Source organism: Archocentrus centrarchus, chromosome 6 (assembly GCF_007364275.1).
Source record: "Archocentrus centrarchus isolate MPI-CPG fArcCen1 chromosome 6, fArcCen1, whole genome shotgun sequence".
NCBI classification, from domain to species: Eukaryota; Metazoa; Chordata; class Actinopteri; order Cichliformes; family Cichlidae; genus Archocentrus; species Archocentrus centrarchus.
This window is the reverse complement of record NC_044351.1, coordinates 26,889,955-26,913,466: the sequence shown is the minus strand read 5'-3', so window position 1 is coordinate 26,913,466 and position 23,512 is coordinate 26,889,955. Positions and strand designations below refer to the sequence as shown.

At 38.8% G+C, this 23,512-nt stretch overlaps 1 protein-coding gene across 1 annotated transcript; it reads right to left on the bottom strand.

Moving 5' to 3' along the window:
• On the bottom strand, positions 1-20,914 carry LOC115781459 (carnitine O-palmitoyltransferase 1, liver isoform-like). Its single transcript, XM_030731109.1, is given in 19 exon segments — positions 1-2,504; positions 2,581-2,673; positions 2,885-2,998; positions 3,228-3,340; positions 3,343-3,379; positions 3,501-3,632; positions 5,312-5,476; positions 7,566-7,679; positions 8,883-8,988; positions 9,089-9,277; positions 11,147-11,342; positions 15,119-15,206; positions 15,835-15,942; positions 17,569-17,646; positions 17,806-17,943; positions 18,311-18,412; positions 18,974-19,145; positions 20,166-20,308; positions 20,750-20,914. Coding segments are annotated over 19 exon segments (2,316 nt in total). The 5' UTR covers positions 20,891-20,914; the 3' UTR covers positions 1-2,417.
• Positions 20,915-23,512: the final 2,598 nt, after the last annotated feature.

Below are 23,512 nucleotides of genomic sequence, written 5' to 3'. Positions count from 1 at the left end.
CCATCACCAGCCTGAACTGTTGATACAAGGCAGGATGGAGCCATGCTTTCATGTTGTTGTCATCTACTTCAAGGTTTGATGTGTTGTGCATTCAGACATGCTCTTCTGCATATCTTGGTTGTACAGTTCGCTGCTGGGTTACTTTTGCCACCATGAGCTGGAAGCAGTCTGGCCATTCTCCTCAGACCTGAACATCAACAAGGCATTTTATCTCAGACAGCTGCAGCTCGTTCAGACCAGCCAGTCTGGCACCACCAAGCAGGCCATCTTTAAAGTCACTTAAATCACCTTTCTTCCCCAGTCTGATGCTCAGTTTGAACTTCAGGAGATTATCTTGACCATGTCTGCATGCCTAAATGCACAGAGTTGCTGCCATGGATTTGATAAATAGATATTTTGATTAATGAACAGTGGAACAGGTGTACGTAAGTAAGTGATTGTAAGTAGCTGAATTATCTTTAAATTACACACAATGGTGGTCACAGGTGACCCCATAACAAAAAGACAACGTAACACTAAAACTAATAAAAACTAAACTGGAAACAAACTGAAATTAAACTATATTGAAAAACAAAACACATACATACCCTTCTCTAGCGAGATAAGTATACAGTGTATGCAAGAAGGGACATCCCAGAGGTGATGCAGCTATCTGACATTCACTTTATTGTTAAAATGTGGTTTGGTATATCAGCTGCTTGTCTTTTAACAGTTCTTTAAATTAAAGGCAAACATATACAGCTTCATCTTTAAAAACATGCAGCAGTGTAAACATGAGGTTTAGATAAAAATGTCACACAACTACAAGTCCGGGATAACAAAACTGTCATGTCAAAAGAAAAGGAAGCATTTTGTCCATTTTACTTCTTAAACCAGCAAAGCTGTAACTTAGGGCTCATCATTTGCAAAGGTCATCTGGTAAATAAGCAAGATGTTTGAAAATAAAGATGCTAAAACCTGGAAAAATAAATATGATGTACTGACAACATATACATTATTAAAAAAAAAAATGCATTCCTATACGTGATTATAAACTTGCATTTCCTAAAAATAACTGAAGAGAAGACATGATATCTTACTTTACTGAAGAGACCAAAAACCGACTGATTCTTCACCTCATCTAGACTACGAAACAACAGCTGCAATACCACTTTGCTACAACCAACAATCTGATTTCTCATGAAAGGTTACAGACTTTCTTGATGGGGCAAAAAGCTACACAGGTTGTTAGGAGTTGATAATATAGGGTCTGTGATGGAGTGCACAATAGAGTTAAAGTATAGTTAACTCGCTATCCCCCCACCCCCAAAAACAAGCAACTGTTGGCCTCACACTGTGTCAGATTCACAGTGTCCTGCCAATCCTCATTTCAACAGCAAACGTCATGCTACGTTACCTACTAGCTCGCTGGGATGACATGGCATTGTACTGCATTTCAACATTTACATTTCTGACATTTACATGTCAGCAAAAGCACTCGTTTTCAGTGTTGCAGCCAGCACCCTAAGATACAAGGCCAAGTCAGCAAAACAACCTGAGTATGAAAACAACAAACAAGCAAACGTCATCTGCCTTCGTTGATACATAATAAGAGTCATAGCAGCTAAACCTGAACAAACACACTGGCTGTGCACTTGGGTCTGAAAGGCAATGGACATCAACTGAGAAGAGAGTAGCAATGCGTTGATATTCAAAATTACACTGATACATTTCTGATCCATGTTGAACGTTTGCAATCACAAATGCACCGTTTTAATCGTATAGGTGTGAAATGACTGCGTGCAACTGCTGATCCTTCAGAATCATCTTCTCTTTAATAAACTGAGCTATATGAAATAATGATAGCACGCAGCATGCAATCTACTGATGATATTTAATATCAAGTTTGCTGCTTTGGTCAGTTACATGTGACTCAGGAGCTGCAATTGAAAAACTAAAAGAAACTTAAAAAAAAAAAGGATAAAAATAACACCTAGAACAGAAATAAAGATATTGCACCATCTTGCAACTTAAAATGTGATTCAAGTATTTGATGATGCCACTGAACAAGCTGAAATTTGTTAATACAAATCTGATCTCAGACTAGCTTTTTTCCCCTCCCTTTCTGCCCTTTTTTACATTAGTGGGTCAGTAAGGCACCGGTACGTACAGTCTTGTGAAAAAAAAAAAAAGATAATAATCTTTGATCTGTGCACTACCTGTACCCAACACCACCAGAATCTCACCATGCCTAAATATACAGCAAACATTAGCATCTCACAAACAAATAATAATAATAATAATAATGCTTCCAAATACCTTTCAATCACCCTTATTTCTATAACATCAATTAACATAAAGAACCCCAATCCAACAAGTGATTCTGTACAACCTTTTTGAATGTGTTTGTTATGTTTTTCCACCAGCAAAGAGAGCCATCACTTGGCAGCTTTGTTGTTGAGCTCAAAGAGACCCAGAATGTCCAGCATGGCCTGTCTGATGTTGGTCCCAAAACGATGCGAGTCCTAAAATAGTAAAAGATTTTTGTAAACCTTTTCAGTATAAATAGAAGAATAAAGCATTGAAAATTAGTGAACTTACAGTTTCTGGACTTGAGCGTTTGCTGGAGATATGGAAGTTGATGAGGCTCTCACCAAGAATGATATAGGAGACACCATAACCATCATCAGCCACCTTGTGGGCAAAGAAAGAGAGAATAGAGTTTGATTTCATCCCATCCACAGTAATATTTTTACAGGGTTTTAATATTTTCACATTTTTTTTCCCTAATTTCAGATATACATAAAGACAGGGGGATGGGTTATATAACCTGATGTTTATTGGCTGCAGGAAAACTGGACAAAAAGTCGGCTAAAGATACTGTGAAAGCTGATGGACAACTTACTGGACCAAAACCACCTCCAGAGGACACATATTCTGGGTGTCTGACCAGATCAAAGAGCTCAACTTGCTGCATAGGAGTCTGGCTAGTGGACAGCCTCCACGGCTCAGACAGGACCTAAATGTAAACATGAATAATAATAATATAATAATAATAATAATAATAATATGAAATTCACAGATATCAAAGATATCTTTTTCATTGTATAAAGTACATGAAAACTAGCCCAACTGTGCTGATTCACACTGACAATCACATCTGTGCCACAGGGTAGTTTACAAGAGCAAACATCTAAACATTTTCAGAGCATTTATCCGGCACAAAACCTGCGACAACATGCTTATACCTCCTTCAGGAAGGGCGAGTCCTCTCCCAGGTATTTGGAAACCACATAGAGACAGAAAAGGTGGCGATCGATGCCCTGTCCTGTCATTGCCAAGCGGTACAAGCTTTGATGTTTTCTGCTGCCAGCTTGAGCAACCTGAGACGCTCTTCTCTCTGCCAGAAAGAAATAAAAGTGAAATATGACAATTTAATAACATGGCCAACAAAGTAGAATAACAGTCAAAAATCAGTAGCATTGTTATTAGAGGTGTGGCCGGGTGTAGTTGAGACTTACTGTCTCATCTCTGATCATGGAGAGAACAAAGGCACAAGTCTCAGTGGTGCAAGAGCGAACGGTTTCTGTGCGACCTTCCCTGAACATGCGAGTCATGGAGGCTTCATACGTCAGGCAAAACTTCGCTTTGTCCTGTTGAAAGAGTAGATCAGAATTAAAACAACAAAACACATAAACAGATATTATTACAAAGGTCAGTAACTTTTAGGAGGCCTATGTATTACTATGAATAATTATAATGGTGTGACTACATTATCAACTTCCATTATGGGAATGATAAAGGAATTATTTTAAACTTAGGGCTGTGCAATTAACCAAATTTTGATTTTGATTTTGGCTCCAAATAATCATAAAAACAGTATAACTGACAAGGAATGATTATAATTAAAATCATTTTGTCACATTACGCTCTGCAAGCATACTCTTGGGCTGGAATTATGCTTCTGCGTCGGCTTTCTGTATTTTGATTCAGAAACCTCTCTGAAGCCAATACAGTAACCTGGTGTTTTTCTGGCTTTTTGTTTTTTTGGCATAACCTGACGTGCACCTCCTGAGAAATGTAACAACGTCAGATTGATTGGCCTGTCAAGAAAAAAAAAAAAAAAAAGACCACAAAGAGCCAGGACTCAGGAGGGAAAGAAAAAGTCCCGGCATTTTACTTGTTTCTGTCGGCTGTAATGCAGGTAAAACACCAGGACACGGCTGCAAGATGACGGCGAGGTAATTAACACAGGCTTGCTGCACTGTGGGCTCTGCACCATTCGCAACACAAACACACAGCAGCTTTGCCAGAATAACAAGTATAACCAGTATTTGCTGTGTCGGCCTCAATAATTCTGATTTAGTGTGAAGCCGAACATGTTTTCTGTTTGCTCTGAGCTATAATGGGCCCGTCTGACTGGAATCAGGGGAGTAGAACTGGGTAGGGACAGTAGAGACACGTCTCTACCAATATCAAATCATGTTCATTATGTCCCTACCAATCACGGGGCATGATTAGCAAGAGACGGTAGGGAGATGTCCCTACCAATATTTGCTCTGCGGGTGTAATTAGCACTCCTATTCATCATTAAAAGCCCTGGAAATCGATTTGAGTCATATCCCTACCAATGTTAATACCAAACATTTTGAATATATGTACATGTCAGTATGTTGTGGCAGTCACTAAAATGTGACTATTTATTTATTATTTGTGTTTAATTTGTAATGTATTTATTTATATTGCAATTTATTTATTTTTTATACTTTATTTATATTTAATATTTTATTTATACTGTATATGTATTTTATTTTCAATTTATTATTTATTCACAAGAGATTGTAGAAGTGCACTAGATTTCGAGCTATTCACTGTTGTTTAAGTGCAATAAATGCAGTGTGTTTACAAAGTCAAGGAGTAATCGTATTAAATAATCCTGATTTCAATATTGACCAAAATAATCATGATTATGAATTTTTTCCATAAACGAGCGCCCTGATCAAATTAAACACTAAGAAAAATGTACTGTGTTGTGCATCATATGATCAAATAAAGTGCAAAAATAATAAAAAACAGACCCTTAAACTAAAGCTGAACAACGTTTTGATTAATTATTAAATCATCAACTAACGCTGGTTGACTGACTTCAAATGTATGCTGGCTGGCTAGTTGTGACTGCCCTCTGCTGGAATTTAATGTAACTGAATGCGACTGGACAGCATCCAAATGCATCCATTCAATTGATTTTATTAGGTAAATTAAATATTTTCTTTAATATAATAAAAAAAGTTCAGATGAGAAAAAGAGACAACAGTGGGATGAGGGCACTTACTCTGTAGTGGGCCAGCTGCAGGGCAATCTGGATGAAGGCATCAGGACTAGTGCGGCACTTCTTAATCAGTCCCTTTCCAAAGTCGGTGAAGGGGATAATGTCACAGTCCACATCATCTGCCAGAGTTCTGGCTACTGTGAAAGAACCCTCGATGGCCTCTTGGCACTAGAGAAATAAAGATGACATAACTGTACACTCCCCTCCAAAAGTATTCAACCAGTGAGGCCAATCCCTTTATTTTTGCCATAAAAATCAGTATGAAACAAAACATCAACATCTCAGCTTTTATATCAACGTATTTACATCTGGATCTGATACAAAGTTCAGAAGATGACACCTTTTGTCTGAACCCACCCATTTTTCTTGTGAACTAAAGTATTGGAACAGATAAACCTAAAATAGATCGCAAATCCTTTGTTTCTAATAACTGCATCAAGCCAGTGACCCACTGACATCACTAAACTTTTGTATTCTTCTTATGTGATGCTTTTCCAGGCTTTCGCTGCAGCCTCTTTCAGTTGTTGTTTGTTTGGGTGAGTGACTCCCTTCTATAGCAGGGGTGGGCAAACGTTTTGGCTCTGGGGCCACATTGACTTTTTGAAATCTGACAGACAGGCCGGGTCAGCACCAGATACATATCAAACATAAACATAAAAAAGGCATTACAGTGTTAATATTTACATTTACTTTTAGTGGGAACAGTATTGGTTTTGCCAGTGCATCGAAGTCTGGTGTTAGTTTTGTTGTAGCAATTCTCAGAATCCTCGACATCAGTCATAATTATATGATTTGATTTGGGCAATTCTCTACCAATCTTTAGCAAGCCAGATTAAAAAGACCAACGGGCCGGGCGTGGCCCACGGGCCATAGTTTGCCCGCCCCTACTCTATAGGGTTTAAGTCTGGAGACTGACTAGGCCAGTTTAAAAATTCCCACTTCCTGCTCCTGATGAACTCCTTCGTAGTTTTGGCAGTGTGTTTTGGGCCATTCTCTTGATGTATGATGAAGGATCTCCCAATCAGTTTGGTTTCATCTTTCTGTAAATTCCTGACTCCTGAGTTCATTGTACTGCTGCCATCATGCAAGACATCATCAGTGAAGATTAATGAGCCAGTCCCAGAAGAAGCCATGCAAGCCCAAGCCATGACAGTACCTTCACTGTGTTTCATGGATGAGCTCATATGTTTGGGATCATGAGCAGATACTTTATTTTTCCAAACTTTAGCCTTTCCATCACCTTGGTAAAGGTTGATCTTGGTAAAAGTTAATCTATCTCATCAGTGCAAAAAATGTTTTGAATTTCCGAGGCTTGTCTCTGTACTTCTTGACATATTCTAGCCTTCCTGTTCTTCTTACTAATTAGTGGTTTGCATCTTCTGGTGAAGCCTCTGTACTTTTGTTCATGAAGTCTTCTACGAAAAGTAGATTGAGATACCTTCACTCCTGCCCTCTGGAGGTTGTTGCTGATGTCACTGTACCACTCTTTCTTTACAGCACTTACAATGTTTCTGTCATCAACTGCTCTTGTTTTCATTGGTCTACTTATTTGATATCTGTTACTTAGTCTATTGGTGACAACTTTCTTCTTCAGGATATTCCAGATGGTTGTACTGGCTATGGCCAGTTGTTTTTCACCCATAGACAGTTCTTTGGTTTCATGTTGATTACTCCTCTGACTATAAACGCACAGTCTGACAGGCAAAACCCAAATCTGAAAACTGAGTGTAGACATTCCACGCTATTTATTATTTGAATAATCAATGCCATAGGACACAACTGGGAAACAAAACACACCTGTCAGTCCAATACTTTTGCTCACAAAAAACAAACAAACGGTGCCATCTTCTGAACTGTGAATCAGATCCAGATGTAAATACCTGGAAATAAAAGCTGAGATGTTGATTTTCTTTTGTCTCGTTTTCATCTTTTAATGTCAAAGCCAAATGTTTTCAGCCTACAGCAAAAATAAAAGGGATCGGCCTCACTGTTTCAATATTTTTGGAGTGTATGTTTTACTGAGATGACAAAAAATATATTCATGATGTATTTTATAAAAAAAAAAAAAAAAAAGTGAGATTACTAAAAGTCAGCTATTATTAGACTAGTTAGAGCAGTTATTTTGTGGCCAGAAACAAATTCAAGCATCTAAACATCTTTACAGGTAATTAAATACCAGCTCTGGTATACTTATTTATGGTACCACCAGAGGGTAGCCAAGCTCTGTTAATATCAAATTAAGTTTTCTAGTACTTACCTCAGCAGGGATGTCCCACTGCAGCCTTTGAGGGCCAGGCAGGTTAGGATGAGGCTGCCCAACACAGTGACCATCTTCAGTATATCCCAGCCTAGGGTCCATGTAAAGTACATGCTGCAGGACAGTCACATTTTAAAACAACTGACTTCACATTTCTGCTGTATTTTTCATTTAATTTTAATTAATGATCACGTTAACTATATTTTTTACTTGTGTTGTCATTATGCTGATGACGGAAGACATCCAAATTTTTTGTAACTGACAGTCAGGTCCACGAGTATTTGAACACTGATGCAGTTTTTGTTTGTTTTGCTTCTGTTCACCACCATCTACACAGATTTTAAATGGAACAATTTGTTTCAATACTTGGATTAAAAACCCTTTGTAGTAAATAACTGACTGAGGGATAGAAACCCACTGTAATTCACCACATACTGTTTCTCTTCCCTTAGCATGCTTTGCTAGACCTTTAATGCAGCCACCTTCAGTTGCTGCTTGTCTGTGGGTCTCTGCCCTCTGTTTTGTCTTCAGTAACTTAAAAGCATACTCTGTTGGTTGAGATCTGGTGACTGACTCAACTACTGAAGAATATTTTTGGGTCATTATGTATTTGCGTGAAGCACTGTCATGATCATTTTGCAGCATTTGGCTGAATCTGAACAGAGAATATAGCTCTGTACACTTCACAGTGTAGGCTGCTACTATCACAGTCACATCATCTATAAACACTAATGGCCCCATTTGACTGGCTGCCATACATGCCCATGTCCATGTCTTTGACAGATGATGTGGTATTCTTTAGATCACAAGCTGTTACTCTCCTTCTCCATACTTTTCTCTTCCACCATCCTGGTACAAGTTCATCCTGGTTTCATCTGTCCAAAGAATTTTTTTCTTTTCAGAACTGTTCAAACGTCTAATTTGGCCTCCTTGTTCTTAAGTATAATGAGTGGTTTGCACTTTGTTGCAAACCCTCTGCATTTACATTCATGAAGGCAGCTTTTGATGGTAGACTTTGGCAATAACACTCCTACCTCCTGACTTGGCTGTATTAGTTGTCTTTGGTGGTCTTCCGGGTGTTTTGGTGTTCCTGACCAGAAAAGTCTTGTTTTTACAAATGTACCAGACTGTTGGTTTGGTTACTCTTAAAGTTTTTGCTATCTCTCTCTGATTGTTTGATTTAAATCCAATGTGGTGGTATACCCAGGCAAAATTAGAAAACTTTTGCCCAAATATTTATGGCTCTAACTGTACAATTTTTGCCATTATTATTATTAGATATGGTATTTATTTTTTCAACAAAAAATACCGACATACCTCCCACAGATGGCCAATAATTGGAGCATCTGCCCAGGAATGCTCTGCATTTAGTCCCATGGTGCCATTCTTGAAAACTATCAGATTAAAGGACTTATCAAACCACCTAAAGGATTACAAAGTATAAATAAAGATTAATTTATAAATGGGTTAATGCCACAAACTTACTGACAACTGGCATTAAAATCTATAAAATTTATGCCCACCTGTCATAGCATTTTCCATGGAGCAGGGACTTGGCGTAACTGTCCAGAGACGTGACTGGGTTATCTGCATCGTAACGCTGCTCTGTGTCATCAAGAGTAACGAAGAATGCTGCCTTTTCTATGGCATCCAGAGACTGCTTGTTCTTACCACGACTGAAGTATGTCTCACGGGCCTTTGCCCAAGGGGTCCTAAGAAGGTAAAAAACAGAAAATCAAACATTTATTTAGGTATGTTACACGAGTACATGCACATTTTTCTTCATCAGTATGGGAAAAGTGTAAGCAGTCCTTGCATTTCTGTGGTCAATACCACACCCTTTACTACTCCCTAAAAACTAAAAAAAACCTCATGTCTTGTTGCAGTGCTGATACAGGCAAGGGCTCATATTATTCCAGCTTATCATGAACATTTTATGAATATATCAATAAATAACACAGAGATGACAGGGCTCTTTCTGCTAATAAATAGTATATTGGGTGGAGCTCTTTGATGTCAAGTTTTGATGACAATTTATTCCAAATATTGATTTGTGATCACATTTTTAATTTCTCAAGTATACATTTGTCTGAAAGAGCAATATAATTTGACTTAAGTCAGGCCTGACTGGAGTTTTGCAGAATAAGACATCCTGGCAACACCCCTGTTTGAGGCCCTGGTATTTGATTTGACTATGTGATTGTTAGATCCCATGATTGCAGCGATATGCTTCTTACAAGATCTGTGAATAGCACTGATGACTGGGACAAAAATGTTTGATTACGTCCCACAACTGCACATCAGAGATGACCTAGGAAACATGCCCAACTTGGAGGAGTTACAGAAAACCATCAGTCAGGTGAAGAATAAAGCAATCGATCCTGATGGTTTACCCGCCAAGATATTTAAGTATGGAGGTCCTGCGCTAACCCAGCAGTTACATGTTTGGATTATCAAGATCTGGGAAAAGCAGGTAATTCCTGCAGACCTCAAAGATGCTCTCATTGTTCCCCGTTTCAAGAAAGAAGATAAGACCAACATATATGGTCGCCTGCTCACCCACTGAGACGCCCCTGTCAAAAGCTTCACATGGTGAACTAACTGGCGTTGTGGACTGTCTTATCTAAAATTGGACTTCATTACCATCCTTCAGCTACTACATGATGGCATGATGGCCACCATACTTTCAACATACCTACTGGAGTCAAGCAAGGATGCATGTTTGTTTTCAATTTTCATTTCAAATCGTCTACACAATGGATGGAAAGCTCTTTCACCTAAGCAGGTTAAAGGCAAAGACTAAGATATCTACCACCTCTGTGACTGAGCTGTAGAATCCAATGACAATGGTGTGTGCACTCTCTCGGGAAATTACCTTCAAACCATACTATGTGCTTTTACTAAAGCCTGTGAGAGTCTTGGCTTGAAGCTAAACATTTATAAGATCAAAGTGCTGTTTCAGCCACCACCAAAAGTAGCTACGGAGGAGCCAGAATTTGTAATCAATGACACAATCTTGGAAAATGTCACCCATTTCTCCTACCTTGGTGGTCACTTAACAACAGCTGATACCAAAAGTATCGGGGCGGAAGTACAGCATCGGGTAAAGCGGGGCCTATGCACCTTTCAGGAGGCTCAGGAAGCATGTTTTTGAAGTAAAGGAACTTTACGCTGAAACTAAGGTGCGTGTCTACAAAGCAGTCATTATCCTGACCCTGAGGTAGGCTTTTGGTGGATAAAGGTGTTAAGACCTATGAAGAGAGCCTACGTCAAGATGCAACCGAGTGAAGGGAGAGAAGGAAAGAGGGATAAGTCACTGACAGCAACTCTCTGCCCCCCCAGAGCACTCCATCCACCGTTCACACTGCTGCTGCAGATGCAAGTCAAGGATTGCTCTTGTTAGCCATCTACAAGTACACAAATGAGAGAGCAATCCTACTACTCTGTGAGTAACAGCTGATGATGACTAACTGTCCATGCATAGGCTAGATTTCTTTACTTCCTGTCATTTTACAGCTTAAAATGTAAAATTGTGTTGCCTCAACAATCCTGGCTACAGCTTATTCTACAATGTCACCCACCGATCCCCTGCAGTAAGTGCTGCTAGTTTCTCCTCTCCTGGCAAGGGCTCCGACTTGTCTGCCAAGATCCTCTCCATCTGCTGCTCAATCTCACGTGGCAACAGTAGCCGCCCATCATAAAATATCCACACCTTGAAGAAGCGTCCCTTATGATACACAGCTATGTGTTTGCTCTCGTTCACGTGCTGAAGGGTGTCTAAGGGAGAAAGAACAATGACAGAGAGTGACAAACAGGAGAAAGACAGTTGAAGGAATGCTGTGGTTGTGGATGAGGAGGGTAATTTATGTTTATACACATATTGTGGATTTAAACAAAAAGGTCTTGTATGCCTCATATCTTGTGGGTGACTGGTGTATATATAATCAAAAGTGCATGTTTTCTGTTGCCAAAATCTTTATAAAAAAAGGGGGCAGCCATTAATATAGGGCATGGATGTCACATAATTTTATTTATGGGAACAATACAGATGTTAGTAACCAGTAATTTGTCCCAGTAGGGAGGGTATACTGTGGGGAAAATAAGCATTTGAAACACTGCCGATTTTGCAAGTTTTCCTACGTACAAAGAATGGAGAGGTCTGTCATTTTTATCGTAGTTACACTTCAACAGTGAGAGACAGAATCTAAAAAATAAAAAATAAAAAAATCACCTTGTATGATTTTTAAATAATCAATTTGCATTTTATTGCATGAAATAAGTATCTGATCACCTATTCTGCACCAATTACCTGTATTAATTGCACCCGTTTGAACATTGAAGATGGGTCGTGGCTGGGTCTTCCATGACCCAAAACACACAGCCAGGGCAACTAAGGAGTGGCTCCATAAGAAGCATTTCAAGGTCCTGAAGTGGCCTAGCCAGTCTCCAGACCTGAACCTAATAGAAAATCTTTAGAGGGAGCTGAAACTCATTGTTGCCCAGCTACAGCACCGAAACCTGAAAGATCTGGAGAAGATCTGTATGGAGGAATGGGCCAAAATCCCTGCTGCAGTGTGTGCAAACTTGGTCAAGAACTACAGGAAATGTCTGACCTCTGTAATTGTAAATATTACCAAATATTACCAAATAATTGTATCAAATACTTATATCATGCAAAACATGCAAATTATTTAAAAATCATACAACATAATTTTCTGGATCTTTTTTTTTATTATTTTCTGTCTCACAGTTGAAATGTACCTATGATAAAAATGACAGACCTCTCAATTCTTTGTAGGTGGGAAAACAAAATCTGCAGTGTTTCAAATACTTATTTTCCCCACTGTATGATATCCACAGTTTTCTTTTAAAATAAAACTCATTTCTTTTTTGGTGGAAAATACTCAATTCAAAAACTAGAGCGGGTTGAAATGAGAAGTGCGGGAAGTGGGATGAAAAAGAAAAGGATTGGGAACAAGGATGCAGTTGGGAATACAATGAACTGAGACAATGCTTGTTTGAGCAACAGTACGAACAAATGAAACAAATTTCAAAGCTTTATTTGTATGCTCTCTTTACTGCAGTTTTGTTTTACTACCAATTTTGAGATACTTGAGCATTCAAACAAGCATTGTCCTTTTTACCAGTGAGAAAGGAAAAAATACTTACACTAGGAACAAGCCAAATAATAATATTTAGCCTACTGTGCTTCCTTACAGTAAGGACCTCCATCAATTTGAGTATTCTGGGCCCAGTATACAACAGAACTGAATTGGAAAGTAGTTCTGGTCACTGCAGCAACTCAGATCGTTCTGCTTATGAAAACACAACCTCACCTTAATACCACCTCATTTTTTAACATTATATTACATTCATAAAAAGCTCACTACTTTTATTATACATTTTTATTATTTATTTAAATATCTTCTGTTTACAAAATTAGAGATAAATACCTTCTCTTGGGGCCCCACGTGCCTGATTAAAGGCACAATACATCCACTAAGATTACGTCACAGCTCAAGGTCTCTTCAACAAGTCTTGAATTGTTCAAAATCTTGATTACAGAATTTTATGCATTAGAGGCCCTTTACACACTGGCCATATATTATATTGATTCTACAATGACTTAACAATGTCATCTAATCCCGTTTCTGTAACGTTCCCATTAAGTCATAAAAGTTTTCACAGGACTCTTTGCAGTCTCTTGAAAAACTAAGTACAGCAGCTTTTGGAGCTACCTTTAGCAGCAATAACCTTAAGCAATGTTTTTATGCATTACTTTATCTGTCTCTCACATGGCTTTGGAAGAAATTTAGCAAACTCTTCTTGACAGCGTTGCTTCAGTTAACTGAGGTTTGCATGAATTTGCTTATCCACGGCTCTCTTAATGTCCAGGTACAGCCCTTCAGTCTGGGTGAGGTCTGGACTTTGACTGGGACATTGCTGCACCTTAATTTTTTTTTCTTTTTCACCCATTTGCTGCTGTGCTTTGGATTATTGTCCTCTTGCATAACTCAATTTTGGTCAAGCTTTAGCTGTCAGACAGATGGCCTCACATTTGACTCTAGAATACTTTAGTATCCAGAGGAGTTCATGATTGACTGAATGACTGCATGGTGCCCAGGTTCTGTAGCTGCAAAACACACCCAAATCATCAGCCCTCCACCACTGTGCTTGACAGTTGGTATGAGGTGTTTGTGCTGATATGCTATGCTTGGTGGCACCGTGTATTCTGACCAAACATCTCCACTTTGGTCTTATCTGTCCTAAGGACATTGTTCTGAAAGTCTCATGGTTTGTTCAGATGCAATTTTCCAAACCTAAGCTGTGCTACCACATTTTTTTTTAGAGAGAAGAGGCTTAAATCCTGGCAACCCTTCCACACAAGTTAAGTCTTTTCTAATTGTACTGTCATGAATTTTAACACTTAATATTCTAACTGAAGCCTGTTGAGTCTGAGATGTAGGCTTTTTTCAGTTTCTTTGAGAATTGCACAGTCTGACCTTGAGGTGAATTTGCTGGGATGTCAACTCCTGGGACGATTGTGTGTATGAACAAATACTGAATCCTCCAGAGCAGAACTACTAAACGTCTGCTTTTATACCAATGCTCAGATGGGACTGCATACAGTCCTGTGAAAACACTCCTTTTCACACAACTGTATATCATAAGATTTCTGCAGCAGAAAGGCTCTCTGTCCTTTTAAATTCTGTACATTTATTTACATGAAAAATAACACTAAATTCCTTTTATTAAAAAAAAAACCATTTATTTACATCTTACCTCTGTGACTGCTTTGTCTTCTAAAAACTTATAAACTATATTTCAGTCACATGCAAATTAGTCCTTGAATGTGCACACAACAGCACACATGCATTATCAATTCATGGAGGTCAGATTTCTAACTCAAACTGATGGACAAATGTCCTGAGGAAAAGTACAGTTGGAGTAGTGTGGTAGAGGAGGCACTGCTAAAGACTCTACCTGTTTCTACACCTGGGACACGAGTCGTGTTGAACATATGCTCGTATTGGGCTGAGCACATGGGAATAGTGTGTAGGAGCATGAGCTGCAAAGCAAAAGGGGAGAGTCAAACACAAAGAGATGACCAACTAATTCACTAAAATCCCACAGAGAGCAGCAGCAGACAAACACCTACATGAACAGGAGACTGGATGAAGGGCAGTGGGAGTGATGAGGATTGGTTTGATAAGCAGTCTTAAGGAGGGGGGGGGGGGGGGAGACCTCAGAAGACTTCCAGGGAAAGAGGCATGAGCAAAGTCCAGAAACCAGTGGCATACTATCTCAAATCCAACAGCAAAGCCCCAATGCAACAGTATTATTTTAAGTGAAATTTGGATACTTTCAGAATATTTTGACATAATCTATCACATAAACAAATTTTAATATGTATATCTATTAAAGCCAATAAAAGCACAGGGCTGTGCTGCTGAGAATGAGTATAGCAGTCAGGGTTTCCAAAGGCTGTTGCCACAAAAATGACTAGGCGTATAGTGGTGAGCGGGCAGGACAGACATGTGCCCTCCTCTTACCTGTCTCCACACCAGGGATGCGGGAGGTGTTAAACATTCGCTCCCACTGAGCTGAACACAGAGGAACCTTGTTCGCCAGCAAGTATATCTAACCCAGCGTCAGGCACAAAACAGTAAAACAGAGACAATCGAGTGTGAGTCTGTAACAGAGCGAGCTCATGCAACGATCTTCGCACAAATGCATACAATTGGTTTTGGCAAGGGGCAAGTGGGCATTTTCACAACATATTTTGCTGTTGTGCAAATGTAATAATTTGGACTTAAGCATCATGCTGCTTGGTAAAGGCAAAGGGCTCAAAGAGATGCAGGAAAACAAATAGCACTAGAATGTGTTAGTTTATTTACTAAGCCTTTAGAAAATGCTTGCGATATTGCTTTGTCCATAAATACAGCTGCACTTCAATCACAACAAGCACAGTGCATGGTTAGATACAGTAAGCTGTGGGTGAAAGAGTATAAATGTAATAATTATTGAAACTGTACTAACAAACTTACATCCAAGCACACAAGAAATGGTTGAGAAAAAAAAAGAAGCTTTTCATTGTAAACTTAAAAAACAAAACACAATGAGATAACAGCTATTAATCAGTAAATTATGAGTTAAATATTTACATGTAGCTAGCGCGTATCAATAGGGAATTTATATAACTACTATGTACGTTTCACACAGTTCAACAAATCATTGAATAAGTCAAACAGAGGAGCTGTATACTCACAGGTTTGATCTGAGCTCTGTCCAGTTTTCTCCTGTATAGCATGATGGCATGGATGGAATTACCTGCCCTGGCAGCCTGGATGGAAGTGGGGAACACGTACAGGAAATCCTGGAAAGAGATTATCGGTAATAAGTTCTCATATCTTACTACAGGTAGAGGGGGCAACCGAAATATAAATGCATTTAACCAGTGTTGCTATGAGTAGCACAAAATGTGTAGTTAAAAAAAAAAAAAAGGTTTTATTGAATCTTGGTAAATAAGTGAACAGTGGATATTAAAAACATATAACCAGAGACAACAGTGAGGCATATTATGATCCTGTTTTTTTTGTTTGTTTGTTTGTTTTCAGCTGGTGTTTAAAGGGCAACTGCTGGGGGAAAAATATTAATGTATGAAGATCTTAGGCTGCCTTAGCACATTCTGAATGTTATAATTACTGTGCTGTATTGTGCTGAGTTTATAGTTAGTAAAGAAGAATGTGTGACCAGTTTCTAAAAGGTAATTTTTTTTAATGGTAAAAAAGGCAGATGATTATAGCGCAAGGAATCCTGTTGTAAATTTTTGGCATTGTTATTTGTTGATATTTGATAGTGATTTATGATGATATTGACCAGGAGTTTACTTCAGCAATAGATGACATTAAGCAACAGACAACCTCTGTGCCAACTTGTTATCTAAAACTTTATCCTGTGTACTTGTACTCATGTGGCTGACTAATTTATTAAGTAATGTTGTTCTAAATATTACAACCATGTCATAAACATTTGCAACTTTGTTTTGTTTAACCCACTTTAGTGCCAATATACTTTCAAATATTCAAACAAGAATTAATGCAAATGTTTATCTACAACAGAACGATAACCCATGTGTCTGGCCATTGATTCTTTGTAGTAATTTTAGTCAAGGACTATATGCGTGCAAAGAGGCTTTGCAAGCAAGAGCAGGGATCCATTTATGTCCAAGACACAAACCAAATAGTTTAGTGACAGATATATGATTAACAACTGCACACAACTGAGACATCCGCTGTGCCCTGACTTTCTCACTGATACAGGCCAAAAAAACAACAACAACAACAAAATGAAATTCATGCAGATGCTGACTGATGACCAGTCATCCTGCAGAGTTCACTGGATTGACTATCACAAATATGACACAGACCTGGGCCAGTCAAACCATCCACAAGGTAAAGACCCGCTGAATTTAGGTGACTGTCAGCAAAGATTCTGAAGACTTGAAGTCTTCAATCCCAAGATTGTAAAACATTAGCTGTAAGTTCCCCTGAGACACAATCATAAAGTATATTATTACAAAGGTTGCCCTGGGGTTAATTTTTTTTTTTTTTAAACAAAGTTGTAGAAAATGCTGTAATACAATAAATAATTTTTAAAAAAGTTTGTCACAAGTTAACTGCAGATTACGCTGAAGGTCTAGAGTCAACCAACTCAAATATTACACATAAGGAGTTAATAATTAAAAGGCCAATAGCCTTTGTAGGTAATTTACAACTATCCACATTCTTTGGGGTCAAAGTGGTGATAAAAGGGCCACGCTCAAATGACAATCTAATGATTCAAAGATTTACGAATTTACTCAGGTGTCACCAAAAAAAAAAAAAAAACACTACACATCCCGTCAAGCAAGCAGACAGTCGGTGGGAACCTCATTACTGAATCTTCAAACAAAAGGCTAAGTCACTGTTACCAAACAGGCACTGAGGTAGGGTTGCTTTACCATGGCATAATAGTTGCTGTTGACCATGATGGGTCCACGGCCTCTCAGGTAAATGTACTCTTCCCACCAGTCACTGACCTGTGCCAGAAATGGGGGAGGGGGACACGACAAAAAATTACATATTTTTTTTGATGCATTGTTTTTCAGGTTAAGACTGACCCAAGACCCACAGCAGTGGGCAAAATTGTGAAAAAAAAACAGTGGGGCAGAAACAGAGAGGGGTTCTTTCTAACTCACATAGTTGGATGCCCACCAGGACTTGAGTTTAAGGTACCACTGCAGCCTGGGTCCCAGATTCTTCTCAAAGTCTTGAGTCAACCCTTCCATCCGTTCATACTTCTTATCATCCATCAGTGGGCGCACTGATTCCAGGTACTGAAAACACAGGAAACTTCAGGGTCAAAAAGAGTGAGTGACTTTCAACAAGGAGCACAAGAACACTCTCCTCCCAGATAGACAATCACAGGCAAGAAGGAGGTCAATTTTCTAGCTCTGCCTTGGGCCAAAACATCAAAACACTTAAAAAAGAAAAAAGCTGACCTGGGGAAATGTGAAAATGAATACAAATCACTGCCTGTATTCCACTGTATTCATGGTTTTTAATTACCTGAAATGGTTTCTGAATGAAAATTTTAGTCTTTTTTTCTAATCCTCATCAAAACACAAACTTTAGTGCCAGTCCAAAGTTAGGACCTTTATCAGCAATCATAAATGTGAATAAAAACACAAGACAGGAAATTACCCTTTGGCAGGTGTCCTTGATAGAGGGAAGAGGTAATCGTGGCAAAGAGTTCTGGAAACTGTACAGCATTGGTTTCCGGCCAGAGAACACCTTCACTAGAATCTGGACAAGCAGAGCAGATAAGGCAGTTTGAATTTACACTTTTGTTTCACCTGGAAAGCTGCAGGGTATGGGGCAAAGTCCGGACACATGACCAGTGGTATAAAACAAAAGGACACAAGTAGCATTTTTAGTATGGTATATACGTAAGAATGGCTTGTATCTCTGCTTGGACCTATCTGACAAAGAAAGTGACTTAATTTTAAAAATTTTCATCTTGATGCTTAATCACATTATGCTTTAGTAATAAGCTTTATCTGCTGTATCACATTCATCTTATAAGTAAAACGAGCACACAAGGGTACGATAGTGTATACAAATACAGTATACAATCTTAATCCTGTTTAGAACATTTGATTTTACATATGAAGAGTGAACCCTTTTAGCAAAAGCATGGCACTCTAATTTCTGACACATGTGGGTGGCTCTTACAAAAATAATCTCAAGTGCTAAATAATACTGCTGCAAAAACAGCATTATTTATTCGTGGGAAGGTCTATCCCTGCAACATTCCTCCAACTGGCTGCTCATCTGTGAACTGAACAGCAGCGCTCATTGTCTCACCATCCACACACGAGTCGACCAGGACAGGGAGCCATGACGTTCTTGCATCCAGCCATGCCATGACAGCAAGGACTTAAGGACATTCCTCATTATCATTATTATGGTGACCCACAGGCCTGTGCCCACCAGAACTCCTCCGACTATCCTCTGGGTATCTGTAGACATATATCGGCTGTGGACAGAGAATGAAACATGAGGAAAGACAAAATAACAGCAGCAAATCAACCATGCAACTGCACAGTGGACAGAAAGAATGGTAAATTTGACTTAATGGTACTCAATATGTTTTTGTAACTTAGTCATCTGAAGAAAAAAAATACGATGCAAAGTCATTACATAAACAATAAATTTTCAAGCTTGGCCAAATGAGCACTGCACTCAACAGCACAGTGGAAACACCGGGCAATCATTGTCACATAGCTGCTGTCAGACTTGGCCCAGTCCAAAGTCAACAAAGACACACTGACTCATGACTGATAAACGATGTAGGCCATTTACTCTGATGGGATTAAAACAGTTTGATTAATTTACTGTTAGCAGCAAAGTCCTAAACCGCTGTTATGTAGTGTAGCCAAGGTTAACGAGAACAGATTTAATCATGCAGGATGTTTTTCTTTTAAATCTGTAACTTCAAAGTCTCAAACATTTTAACACCAACTAGTAGTAGTGCTCTAACATTTCTGAAAAACCCTAGCACTGCTGGTAAGAAAAGCATTAAAAAGCTTTATATGGTTAAGACGTGTTTACACAAAATCACTTAACATGACTAACACTGTTAAGAAATATTAAAATCAGTTGTGGTAGGTGGCTGGAAAAAAAAAACTGTGTAGGAGAGAAACTACTTTAAAGACTAATTTTACACCTAGAACTGCCACAGACCTGCATGAAGCACGCGCATTACTGCAAAAAACGGTCGTAAAAGCTTTAATTATGAGTCAAACACATTCCACTGCCCATGCATTTGGCAAGATACCTGCTTCTAGCCAAGCAACACCTGGCTAATTCCCACTGTGTTTGTTCAGTTGCTTTCTAACTAACTGTGTACTATTTTGTAAACAAATGACCATGGTAGTTAGGTCTGCACCTATATGCAATGTATTTTACAAGGACAGTAATAGAAGTAGTAAAAAAGTACTTTTTTTTTGAAAATAGGAAAAATATACTAAGATGGCACCTTGTGACATCAACTTACCTGATAGGTATATGTTGACCCAGCTTGGTAAACAACCCCAAAGATGGATCCAACTGTTTAAATTTATTGTAAGTCATGTAGGACCCGACCACAATGGAGAACCCAGCTGGGCTGCCTGGGTACACACCAGTCATTACCCCATTCTGTGAAAACGCAAGTCAAAATTGAGGATTAAATTGAGGTCATCTAGGGTCACAGATGAAAATGAAATGACTTCATAGCGTGTTATCTTGGGTCATGTGCATACATGTGACAAATCATTAATTATTGAGGCTAAACAAAAGAGGAATGTGTGAAAATGCTAGTAGGGCTTTGGGTTTGAGTCATGCTGTATGACGGTGTGTAAACAGATAACTAGGCCAAAGGCTAGGACACAAAGAACAGGCAGGAAGGTTACGGTCACAGCTGACTGTTTGTGTGAGAGAGGCTGACCTTCTAGTGTGAGCAACCCAATAAATAAAACAGCATTACTTGGGATCTTGTTGTGTTGAACAGAAAAGAGTAGTAATTGCTGTGTGAATACTGATAGTCACTACTAAACAGAAACCCTTTGAACTTTACTTTGTTTGTCTAACACTTCCTACCTTGAACCGAATGAACCTTTTCTTCCAGGAGTGGAGGCCAGAAAGGTAGACCTGGCGGAGAGCCTCATGGGACAGCTGTAGGTCAATGCCTTCAGGGGTGACTGTGAACTGAAAAGCCACCGCCTGGTGCGCTTCTGCCATGGTGGCTACCGATGTATAGGGTCACTGAGAGGAAGGAAAGTGCAAATAGCAATGTTAGCAAACCGGCAGTTTCAATAAAGTTTATGCCACAGATAAAAGATTTAAGGAAGACGTCAATCAAAAACTGATCCAAATCTTCATTCTTGTTCCCACAATCCCTTTGTCACAAAGGTAAACACAGATCCTATCTTCAAGAGCGGTCACACCGCAATAAGGTCCAACACAGCTTGCTGATCTCTAGATAAGGCTGCGAATAACTGGTATGAGCCAAAAGCAGTACAATCCTGTGTATCAATCAGCTTTTATTACAGTGTCTTGATAGCAGTTGTCCCACACTGCAGACTACCTCATTTTTTTCTATTTACTCGGTTTATCTGAAGGTAATCAATAACAGAGGCTGTAAGGATTCCTATTGGATTTTTAAAGCAACAACAGATGAATGGAGTTACACTGGTAACTGCATAGTTACTCACACCAGCTATTGTCCAAGGCAAAACTGTTGCAAGGTTTAAATGTGGACCATGCACATGACCATAAAGCAATCCATTTGTCATGTGAGGAAGCACTGATGGTTAAATATTTTGAAAAATCTACACCCAAAAACTAGATATTATGACTAAAGCCCGAATCTGACCCTAATTTGTTGTTGTCTTGCATTAAAAAGGCTTCACAATGGGCACGACTCTCAGCTTTGTAATTTAATTAGCATTAAATTAGTGATTTAATTAGCATCCTTCAGAAATCCACTTCATGTGCATGCTTTTTTATTTGTTCAATATACCAATTAGACAGGTTCCAGCAAATTGACATCAGAGGCCATGCACAGGTAGGTGACCTCTTACAAATATCTGAACTGGTTATACTGGTAATTCAAGATAACTGATGTTTGGAAAGAGGTCCCTATTGTTTTAAAACTGTCAACCTTAGTCAAGGTATAAAAAGGCTGTATGTACTCAAGATGCACTTATTAAAAATCACTATTTTATTTGTTGATGTAAAAGCAAAATAGAAGAGAATGTCAGTGTCCACCATTAATTGCCCCACCCTTTAGTTTTGGAAGACTTTTTAATACAAGTCGTCTCACTAAATGGTAGTGCTGGAAGTAACCTTGATCAAAGGGGAGTCTGATCTATTGTATTTAAGCAAGTGGGTCTTCCAGCTTAAATACTGTCAAAGACTACATTCCCCACTCCATTTGTTCTTTCCTATTGTCATTTATAAGGCAACAAAAAAAAACTATTTTCAAAATGTTTGGGTTTTTGTACCGATGGGAACCAGCAGCTAGCTTTGAGGGGTATTTGTACATAGTAGATTTAATAATTTCTCGTACAAACAAAAGACAACGTCTTTTATCCAGGTCAAATGAAACGTGAACGAGCTAGACAAATTCTGTAATATTTTATTTTTATTTTATGAGAATTCTTAAAAAAATAATACTTCTAATACTGTTCTTTGAAAAAATATTGCCGGAATTAATCCTCTAAAATTACCAGCATGACTCAGGTTTTGCAGATGTGTTCCTAAATGACCAAGGTCTTATTCGCTAAGAGACGTTCTCTGCAAAGTTCATCTTATTTGGGAAGGAATGCTCTCTTTTTTTTTTTTTTCCAGGGTCCATTTTTATTTCATTCAACAACAGCACTCTGAAAGCAGGACACGTCGTTTCTTCCAGTCCTCTGAAGGCGCAGCATCCACAGAGCAGTGTTTCAGCAGCCAGTCCCCTCCCCCAGCTACTTTCCAGCATCACATGATCCACCCTGTGCTGCAGAAACTAGGGGAAAGGTCGCAGCACAGCGCCGCTTAGATACCGCGCAAAAACCGGCAACACAGTACTCGCAAATTATCGTGTGCCACCCAGCAGAGTCAAATGTGGTTACAAAGAAGCCACTGACTGCGCAGCATTTGGTCTGGATATTGTATAACCGCCAAAACCTTATTCAACACTGAACAAACCATTTTAACTACCCCGTTATCTTTATACACTTGCTATTATGTGCATTATGATTGTGTCTACAAACGCCACATTCACCTTATAAAACCAGCCGTTATTACCAAAAACACACACAGGCCCGTAAGCTATACAAACAAACTACATACGCGTACAGGTTAAAAGTGTAATATTATATCAAATAAACTCCCACGTGTTTTGTGTGAAATGAGGTCACTAGTGTGCACTCTCAACGTAAATAAATTATGTGTTATGTATTTAATCAAAAATAACGCTTTCAGCACACAAAATTGTTTTTACTGTAATTTCTGAATGTAAACATGCTCCTGCACTAAAGGTATGACTCCTGCACTAAAGGCATGACAAGCCAGAGTTTGCTGACCTTCACAGGTAGGTGACACTTACACCCGTCACTAAATGCGTCCTCGGGTACAGTCATATAATTTGCACTCTCCGTTGCTTTACAATGAAGCTGCGCGCGTTTTGTAATGTGAATAGAAATACGCTACCCAATAAATTACCTTTAGTTGGACTTTTGCTGGCATTAATGTTATGAACAACAATACAAAACAAAAAAGAGAGAGGTCATCGGGTCAAATGTTTACATTTATACAGATATTCAGTAGAGGCCTCTTAGCATGCATTCTCATAACCTACACTACAACAGCACACTG